The sequence below is a fragment of the Phragmites australis genome, chromosome 4, assembly GCF_958298935.1.
Source record: "Phragmites australis chromosome 4, lpPhrAust1.1, whole genome shotgun sequence".
NCBI lineage: Eukaryota > Viridiplantae > Streptophyta > Magnoliopsida > Poales > Poaceae > Phragmites > Phragmites australis.
In genome coordinates this window covers 9,643,989-9,653,869 of record NC_084924.1, presented here as the reverse complement: position 1 = coordinate 9,653,869, position 9,881 = coordinate 9,643,989, and the positions used below count along the sequence as shown (strand labels likewise).

General features: G+C 43.3%; 2 protein-coding genes across 2 annotated transcripts; one reads left to right on the top strand and one right to left on the bottom strand.

The window, feature by feature from the left end:
• Positions 1-4,228, top strand: LOC133915615 (zinc finger protein VAR3, chloroplastic-like). The gene is made up of 6 exons (XM_062358832.1): positions 1-557; positions 1,168-1,285; positions 1,427-1,809; positions 3,314-3,430; positions 3,516-3,614; positions 3,691-4,228. The coding sequence occupies exons 1-6, from the start codon at positions 124-126 to the stop codon at positions 4,088-4,090; spliced, it is 1,551 nt and encodes a 516-aa protein (XP_062214816.1). The 5' UTR covers positions 1-123; the 3' UTR covers positions 4,091-4,228.
• A 392-nt stretch (positions 4,229-4,620) lies between these two features.
• Positions 4,621-7,248, bottom strand: LOC133915616 (uncharacterized). Its single transcript, XM_062358833.1, has 4 exons — positions 6,953-7,248; positions 6,779-6,854; positions 6,486-6,658; positions 4,621-5,023 (listed from the first exon to the last, which is right to left on the bottom strand). The coding sequence occupies exons 1-4, from the start codon at positions 7,063-7,065 to the stop codon at positions 4,939-4,941; spliced, it is 447 nt and encodes a 148-aa protein (XP_062214817.1). The 5' UTR covers positions 7,066-7,248; the 3' UTR covers positions 4,621-4,938.
• Positions 7,249-9,881: the final 2,633 nt, after the last annotated feature.

The following is a 9,881-nucleotide window of genomic DNA, read 5'->3' as shown; positions in this document are numbered from 1 at the left end:
AGCCACCCTGAACGAAGGCGCTTCTAAACCCCTTAAACCCTAATCCTCCATCCATTCCCCTTCTCCGCACCCAGCCCGCCTCCATGCTCACCTGATCTCCGCGTCCGCCGCTACCCGTCCGCCATGGCCTCCTCCTCCTCCAAGCTCCTAACCCTCACCCTGACTTCCTCCTTTCTCCGCTCCTGTCGCCTAGCCTCCACCTCCCTCCTCCCCAACTCCTCTCGCCGCCTCCCGGGGCCGCTCCTCTCCCTCCGCTTATGCTCCTCCGCCACCGCTGCTGTCGATGTCGCCGCCGACTCTGCCGCCGCGGCCGTGTCCTCCGGTCACCCGTGGCCGGAGTGGGGCGACTTCCTCGACAAGCTGCGGGCCAAGGGGTACTTCGAGCGGGCCGCCCCCGCTTGCGCCCCGAGTGCTACCGAGGGCTCCGCCGGAGATGGGGAGGAGGCGGTGGCTGCTGAGGACGCCGTGGCTTCGGATGATACTTACCCTTTCAGGGACCTGAACAGGGTGAAGAACGCTTGCCTCAAGTTCGCGCGCGAGCGCTTCGATCTCCTCAGGTGGAAGAAATCTTATGATTCTGTTGTGATTTGCTTCTATGCAAGAACTGAATCTGTCTCTTTCGCGTAGTTTGCGTAGTACATGACGTTTCGCGTTAATTAGAACGCATAGCTTTTCGAGTTCGGATTGTTGGCAGCTATGCAAATGATCATACCAATGAATGAGTGGAAATGCAGAAACGGTTGCTAATTTGGGCGTTGGCGTGCTCCTGCCTCCTGGAATAGGATCCCAACAATAATAGCGAATAACTCTTCACTTGTATGACGTCCATTGTTAGACTTTCTGCTTTCTGCGTTTTAGTTAGTAGGCTGAATAATTTCTACTACATTTCTGCCCTACATCTGAGCATGTTTAGTAGAGCACTCAATTCTTATGATAGTGTTGAATCATCAACTCCCTTCCTAACTGCCAGCTTGTGATTAACATGAGAATTAAATGTTACGCAGAGAAACCATAATAATAGTTAAAAAGCCAATATCTGGGTCTTTGCCATCATCAGTGATTAGATCAGTAACCGAGTCTTCGCACTTTTCACGTCTAGACCTGGCAGTAAGCATTGTATATTTCTGGCTTGATTGGATTTTTTATTTGAATGCTTTACTATTGCAGCTTCCTTCCAAAGCAGGATATTCAAGTTATTGTTGAGTGTGGCTGTCCTAATATCTACCGAAAGGCTGTCAATTCTGCTAAAAGGCTGAGAGAGTTTGTGCAGGTCGAAGAAGGAGATGTAAGTTTAACTGTCCATTCTAAACTTGTTTTCTCCGTGTAATGGTTTGTTGTTTTTTCTAACATATAATACTTTGCCCACTTAAGTCATTTAATATTGTCTTCACAATATCAATATCATTAGTTTGTACCCTGATAACAGGCATGCAGCGTTTGCAAATTACGTGGATCTTGTGATAAAGCTTATGTCATTCCCAAGGCCGAGGAAGGAGCTCGGACTGTTGATGTTGTGCGCATACTGCTGACTTATGCAATAGAGCCAAGCAGCCTTTCAGGAGAAAACTCAGTTGATGGAGGCGTGCAAGAATCTGCAAGAAAGCTTCTCTTGGAGCTTACTAAACTTAGTGAGAAAGCAATTGATCCATCTCTTCCTAAACCTGTATTTCAAACTTCTAGCAAGCAGGAGTCATCATCCAAACTGTTTGCAAAGAGCAAAGAATCAGCTGCCAAGTCTCGGGGCTCAGTTGGTAAGGGGATTGAAATGACTGCAACTGAAATGAAGAAGGGCGATTGGCTGTGTCCGAAGTAAGTTCTTTATGCTATGCAAATCAAGTCTTTTGCTGCCCTGTCTTCTCTGTCTTCTGAACTTTGCAGGCTGTTTCTTTACAACGCGCTGTAAGATTACTTACTTTTGATATTTTGGTTGTTTTCTCCCTGGGAGCAGCTTTTTTATTCTTATGACACATTCATGTGAGGGCAGGGATCAAGATTAATTTCACTCAACCTGTAGAAAGCATAAGCTAGGGGCCATTATTAGCACGAGTCATTTCTGCATGGATTTGACTCTTTTACTGAGTTGTGATTGTACTATATGTGGTTGCAACAGTTAGAAGAGTATTTTACTTGATATCATTTTACTGAAGGTCATCTTTGTAGCTATCATTTTTTTTGTTGGTTCTTGACCACTAATTTCCATTGGAACACCATCAACGTTCATTTTTTTCTTCTCGAACACGTACGAGAACTGCACGTCACTATATTAACAAGACATTCATTAAAAGTAGTAGTTCCATGAAAGTGGTTTCTATCCTTATTTATGACTTGCCACACTTCCGACAATTGATAACCATAACTCTGTAATACAGTAGTGGCATTTTTAATGGTAATGGCCATACATTATGCTCTTCTGTGTACAAGTTTTTCTGTTAAATTTTGCTAGTTGCTACACCCATTTTGTTGAACATCTTATCAAACTTCTCTGCTGGTTCCTATATGTTCCAATATATGTACTTTCTGTGTTTGATTTCACACAAATAGAATGTACACATACAACATATTGACCCAATGTATTTCTTCGTTAAAGGCATCAAGCTGCTTCCCTGTCATCTCATAAGAATGTTACTAATTTCAATCCTGGAGCATTATGGTGTAGCATTCTGAAATATTCAGCTAAACTTACACTGTTAGCAAAGCATATTTGTATGTGCAGTAACAGTCTACCCATAGGAGCTTGAGCCAAGTTCAGAAGTTCCAACCATATCTAATTTTGTGATAGAATTTCCAACATCCTAATATCCATAGATGATCTAAAAAAGATTAGAAATGAAGTAAAGGAGCAATACTATTTCAAATCAACTTTAAATCCCCGAGCAGTTCCTTGATGTGTAAATCCTCATAGGCCATGACGAAAGTATTTCCGAAAAAAACCTTATGATATTGTATTCCATTTGGTCATTATACATACTTTTGCCTATACTATTATAGCACTAGTCAATGTTTAAAACATTTAACCGCAAGAATCCTGTGACAACCTTTATTTAGTCATGGTGGGAGTACACCTCTTAGTGTGCGGGTTGCAATTGATTTTGATTTGAAGGTAAAGGAATTATTATTTGTTAACTGTTAGCCTAAGCTACAGTATGAAGGGTTATCCCAATTTGTGAACTTTTGTCATGTTCACTTCACTGTTTTTCTTTTCATTCTTCCATGCGCATGTGGGAGTTGTTCATGACTGGTTATTTATTGTTATTCCTTGATAATGAAATATTTGTTGATGGTATCCTGTTCTAAAAGTCCCCTATCTTGGCAGTTGCAACTTCTTAAATTTTGCTCGCAATCGCCGTTGCCTTGAATGCAAAGCAGATGGACCAAAAAAGATAGAAGCCGCCACCACTGAAATGAAAATGGGCGATTGGATCTGTATACAGTAATATTCTAACCTCACATTATACCCTTTTTCTTCTTTTGCTATTCCAGCACTGTTTGATTTGCCTCACTCTCTGCTTTCTTAGGTGTCACTTTATGAACTTCTCTCGCAATAAGATATGCTTTAAATGTGAAGAACCTCGTCCGAAGAGGCAGCTCAATCCTGGAGAGTGGGAGTGCCCCTCGTATGTGCCGACCTAATTCTCTTTGTGAATTATGATTGTTCTCAATTCAACATGCTAATCGGACATTATCCCTTAGATGCGACTTTGTTAACTTCCGACGCAACAAGAGCTGCAAGAAGTGCAATCACGACCGTCCCGAGGATGATACCCAGGATAATCAGCTGGGACAGAGAAACATGAAAGGGGCTGGCAAGAATAGAAGTTTTGACTATATTGATCAGGACGAAGACAATGACGATGATGTCTTGCCGTCCAAAGGGGCCCGTAAGCATGTGGGGAGCATGAAGGAGAAACTGGGCCCGAGGAGAACCGCTGCCAAGAGTAGAAGTGTTGGCTTTGTTGATCAGGAGGATTGTCTCCTCACTGCCAAGAGAAGTGCCGAGGAAGACGACGATAACGAAGGGGTGCGCAAGCATGTCGTCAGCAGAAGGGCGACGCCGGATCAGAGGAGATTCACCGCTGCTCGAAACCTGTGAGGCCATCTGGCAGCTATAGACCTTTGGTGTGTCTGCTTGTAACAAATTTCATTCATTGCATACTACTTAGCTGAGTACTCATGAAATAATAGCGTGCCGGGAATCTAGAAGCAATTTTTTTACTACCTTCATACAAAATATATTGTCTTTGTAGCGATAACTTAAAACAGATTACCAGGGAAACCACTTAACCGCATCAATACGACTGTGCCCTGGCAAGGTTTTGTGCGTCACCATTGCTGCATAACGAGGTATCTATCCAATGATTGCCGTGGCGAGACCGCGAGACCACTCTAGTTTGTTCCACTTTCGTCTCGGACGATGCAGAAGGCATGTTGAACTGGACGTTTGGGGGCTTTACAACGTTGGAGTTTCCACGGATTCCAGGACGTCGGCTATGCACGAAATGCCACGTCGCCTATAGAGAATACGGGTTGTGTCGACATGCAACCTAGACGAGTACAATTAACGACGAAAAATAAACATGGCTAGAAGTCTCCTGTGTGGCTATGATTCCACGGCAGCACAACGGATGGAAGATAGCTGCCACCTTTTAGCATTGATACTGAAGAAAAAAGCTAAAACATTCGTGGGTCAACACTTCGCAGCGAAAGCAGAGACTGCCAGAGTGTAACAAGCAGCAAGAACTGCGAGGTTCATGCTTCAAGCCCTCTTCTCCATCCAGTCGTATTCCGGCATAGCCAAAAGTGAAAAACATACACACCCACTCATATTTTGCTAATCAACCTCAAAAGAAAGACACGAGTACACCTAAATGACTTTAGGTCAAAGTCATAAGTAATGCATTCCAACACTCCGGTTTGCAGATCACGCGGTCACTTCGAACTTCAGAGCATTTCCCTGATGACCAGGTTGATGCCGAATGATGCTGTGCAGATGATCAGCCCAAACACCGCCAGGAAGTTTAGCCCCCTGCAGCATACACCGCAAGCAACTCGACTAAGTAAGAGCTGAGAACTGCTCTTAATAAAAAGATGATGAATTACTTGCAATAATGTGAGATCCGAGCTCAAAGAGATAGTCACTAGAAAAAGAAGCAGGTGGCATTCGACTTGCAATGCCTAACAACAGATGGCTCACACCGCAGCAAATTACGGACGGCCCATCACCTATGCAATTGTGAACAAACCTTACCGACCATGGTCTTCGTCTTTGGTAATAACTTAGGAGAACACGGCAAATTTGGACAAGGTTGGGCAGCAAATAGATGGTGCCTTAGCTACAAAATGGTCAAATTGTACCCCAGAGCAACTTAGCGATGGCCTTATAAACCTAAGCAATGTGAACAAACCTTACCAACCGATCGAAGTTTTCGCCAACATCAGTTAATCATGTGAATACAGGAAATTGGGACAAAGTAGCTAGTGGCTTAGTTACAAATGCTCAAAATAAGACTAAGAATGCTGAAATGAGAACAAAAGCACAATGAACAACTTAAAAGTAGGCTACTATTCCACACTGTTAGTTAAGTGCCAACTAAAGGCGTATGACGTGCCACCTATCGCCACTTTCATATGAAACTTTATTTCAACCCATCCTTTAGTTACTCATCCTGAAGTGGTTAGCGTGACAAAGCTTCGATAGGATTACAATTTGCCATGCCTACTAACCCTGCAGCTCAGCCGTTTACCCCATAGCAAATCAGCAATGACCTACACAATGTGAATTGAACTTCACCTACCAACCAAGGTAGGCCTATAGTAATGACTTGTGTGAACATTGAGAAGTTGGAAAAATTGTGTGTAGGCAAGTAGCTAGGGCCTTGGCTACAAATTGCCAAAATAATACGGTGGTGAAGAACTCAACACAAAGGCTCATCTAAAATCCTAAAAAATGTGCACAAGTTCGACAGACACTTGCTCCACATTGTTGCTGAGCACCAACAAACGCGCCTCTGACATCTCAAATGGACTATGCGCTATATACCGACTACTGAACACCGGCTACCTGCTTACTACCAGCATTCAGGTATGAAGTCCCCACTGACTTCTTCCTGGTGTTTGGTTCACTGACTGCGTCCTATCCGGTATCTATAAAATTGGGCGGAAGCGTCAAACCACATACATATATAAAGTAGATAAAGTATCTTTTTTATGATGTGGCCGACTCATAAAGATGATTTAGAGAATTAATTACAGTTAGTGGATCAGTTGTATGCGTATATTATACGGGATTCATGAAGACTGAAGTTTCCAAAACAACCGCAAACCTATACAAATTCTCCAATACATGATATTTTTTCTCCGAATGCAGCAAAATGTGTATGTTGTTATCATTTTGTCAGCAATCTTAGGCATCTAATCTCACTAAGTATGCACAATTTAGAGGGGAGAGAAACAACAGGAAGCTACTGCTAATTGCCAAGAACACATACCCAATCTTGAGGCGGTTATCCGGGACGCCGGTGGCGTATCCCTTGAAGTAGAAGAGCCTCGCGACCGTGTAGAGGGCCCCCAGCCCGGCGGCGATGGTCGGGTGCTGCAGACCGCCGAGCAGCAGCATGACGAAGAACATCGGCATCATCTCCAGCGAGTTCTGGTGCCCCCTCTGCGCTCACAACCACATAAATCCGCAGAAAATTTAGCGCTGCCGCTCCTCCCAATAAATCAACCCCACACGAGAGCAGTTAGCAACACGATTAGAGGATGGCGGAAATCTTGGGGGCACCTGCACGCAGTTGAAGAGCTTGGCGTCCTTGTTCTCCGACTCGATCGCGTACATGGTGGGGTAGAACACCTTGTACCTGATCCAGAACACAGCGAAATCCATCAAATCTATCGCGGACGAAACGGACAGAGATGAACAGGAACAGCCGTGGCGGCGTACAGTTCGGGGACTTACTTTCTGCGGGCCTTGCCGACCTGGAAGCTCATCCAGAAGTTGAGGAAGGCGTAGGCCACCAGCACCAGCACCACGTACCCATACTCCTTGGTCAGCTCGATCGACACCGCCATGGCTGCGTTCTTGTTCTCCTCGGTTTCTTTCTCCTTTGAAATGGAGATCGGGAAGATGGGTTATGGTATGGGTCGGAGGCCGTAAGGAATGGAAGGACGTTTTATAAGGAAGGGAGGCGTCTAGAAGGTTCTAGAATCTGTGGCTGCCCTCCAGCCCAAGAAAGCTTCGGCCGATTCCTCGGGGCCATCTGGGCCGCGAGAGCTTATGGGACAACATTACTTTATTCTTATTCTTTTTTTTCCTATGAGGATAGACGAGCTGCGAAGAAAAGAATCATTTTTCTCCTTAAAAAAGAATCATTTTTTCCTTGCAAAAAAAGAGAGAAAGGAAAACATAATTTGACTTGAGAAATTGCTGGTAGAGATTTAAATTTCGGTAGAGTCAACGAAAACTTCGTGCTACGTCATGCGTGATGTATGTCAACTGATCCGAGAATATTCAGTGTCTAGTGACATTACAGATAAGGAAGCACATGCCCACCAAATGGTTGAAAATTGGCATAAAAATCTCTTCTGAAGTTCGCAACTGTCGATGCTCAGTAAAGTTGGTACGTAAATACTTGTATAAAGTAGGAATACCCGCTGATCTGAATATATACATATTGGAGATGGAAACACGAGTTTTTATACAAGTTCATATTCTTTTAGGACAACAGCACTATATTTTGTCTTAGCTTGATTAATATTTAAAAAAATCACAACTAAGGTTCATCTAGATCTAATTTTAAGACTCTCAATGAGTTCTCTTGTATTCTAGTTACCGAAGCTCTAGTCGGATGAATCCAACGTAATATGACGCTGACAAGGATCTCAATGAGTGTTTACTCCTATAGGACTAGGCTTAATCAGATAGCCTTGATGTACTCGCTCCCCTTCTTATATAGTTAAGGAGAGGTTATCGTATCCTACTCGGATACCCGAGTGTAACATTCTCAGATTATATCTCTTCCGGATGGTTGGAAAAATCTTTCCAAATCTGAGGTTGATTTTTGTATTGAACACGATAAACTATCTGAAATATCAACACATACCTTCTTTATGCCATGACAATTATAAAACCTACCGTATCGGATTAAATACACATGTATAATGGACATATCTTACGAGGATATATCATATTTACAATAAATATATAATTATTAATTGCACATTTTTTCTCATCAGCCACGTTAAACGTATCGACGGTTTACTGTTTTTTCTTCTATTTGGAGAGACCACTAGCGAAGCAATGTGGGCTGACCCTGTTAGCACTGGCACCATGGTCCAAATCGATTTTCATACAGTTACCTCAAGGTTTTGGCACATGTGCACCTCCCTGGGCCAAAAACGTGCACCAAGCCTAGCCACCTGCCCAAGCCCAACATTGCATCGTCGATTGCCTCATGCACGCATGCACGCCTGTGCCTGTATCCAACGAAGCCAGACATGGTCACATGGAAACAGGAGACGCCCAGACAGCGAGACGCTGCCCGCCGCCGTTCCCGAGCCTCGCGACGCCTCCCTCGCTCCTTCGCTCGCCCGCCTCCCTCGCCGGCCACCACAGTGAACTAAAAGAGCCACCTGCGTCGACGGTCTCTGAGTTTCTTCCCTGTTCCCTAGTTCCCCTCCTGTTGTTCCTTGGCTGCGACTTCTCAACTTGATTGCCGATAGTATGCATATGATTGCCTCTCAATTTTGCATCTAATTCGATTTATTTGATGCGAAACGAGTTAGTCTTTTCATCAACCAGTTACTGATCATCTTCTTTCGGATCCACATTATAATGTAGGGTTAGGGCTTGAAAATAGGGGTATTGAAAATCGCAATTCAGAAGGAACTTATGGAGAAGTACTTGAAAAGAAAGGCGCCAGATAGTGCTAGCAATATTGGTAACTCCTGACAACAAGATATCAATTGGAAACAAGAGATTGAATTTGATCCTGGCAAAAGGAAAGAAATAAATAGTTACCATCCTAGTCTCAGGGAAGTGGTGAGGAAAAAGTACTTGGAAAATGGTCCTTGTCAACCTCGCACTCTTGATTTTTCGGGAACTAAAATTAGGAGCAGAAATAAGTGGTTTAATCCTGAATGGTTTGATAAATTTGGAAGTTGGCTCGAGTATAACGAGTCTAGAGATAAGACATACTGTTTTCCTTGTTTCTTGATGAGAGAGCGCTCTAATAAGGAGGCCGGGTATGAAGCATTTGTTGTACAAGGTTGGAATACTTGGAATAATCCATCTAGGCTAAAGGATCACGTAGGTGCTGTTGGGAGTCCTCACAATGAAGCATTGAAAAGTTATGATACTTTCTTGAAAAGACAACGACACATTGATATTGCTCTCCATAAATAGAGTGAATTTTCTAAGAATGCGTATTTTGTTCGACTTAATGGTGCAATTGATACTGCTAGATTGTTATTGAGGCAAGGATTGTCTTTTCGAGGCCATGATGAGTTAAAGACATCCTACAACAAAGGAAACTACATGGAAGTTCTTGCTTGTTCGGCAGAGCATGATCCAGTTCTAGCCAAGGCATTCACAATTGATGCTGCGAGCAATAGTCTTTTGGTGTCTTATGACATACAAAAGGACATTGTTAAGTGTTTTGTACATGAGATTTTACATTCTATCTTTGAAGATATTGGACATGATGTATTCTGCTTGCTAGTTGGTGAGTCTAGAGATGTCTCTTGCAAGGAACAAATGACAGTAGTGTTGAGATATGTTGATAATTGTGGGTTTGTGAAAGAGAGCTTTGTTGGGCTTGGTTCATATGAAAGACACCACTTCTTATAACCTCAAGTCATGTATTGATTCTCTATTTGCAAAACTGAAG

Excerpts from the sequence above, each read along its gene's own strand:
- LOC133915615 (XM_062358832.1), top strand. The coding sequence starts at position 124 with ATGGCCTCCTCCTCCTCCAAGCTCCTAACCCTCACCCTGACTTCCTCC. Across the intron at positions 558-1,167 it reads GAGCGCTTCGATCTCCTCAG|CTTCCTTCCAAAGCAGGATA; the intron begins GTGGAAGAAATC and ends TTACTATTGCAG. Across the intron at positions 3,615-3,690 it reads GGAGAGTGGGAGTGCCCCTC|ATGCGACTTTGTTAACTTCC; the intron begins GTATGTGCCGAC and ends ATTATCCCTTAG.
- LOC133915616 (XM_062358833.1), bottom strand. The coding sequence starts at position 7,065 with ATGGCGGTGTCGATCGAGCTGACCAAGGAGTATGGGTACGTGGTGCTG. Across the intron at positions 6,659-6,778 it reads AGCTCTTCAACTGCGTGCAG|AGGGGGCACCAGAACTCGCT; the intron begins GTGCCCCCAAGA and ends TTGTGAGCGCAG. Across the intron at positions 5,024-6,485 it reads GATAACCGCCTCAAGATTGG|GGGGCTAAACTTCCTGGCGG; the intron begins GTATGTGTTCTT and ends TGTATGCTGCAG.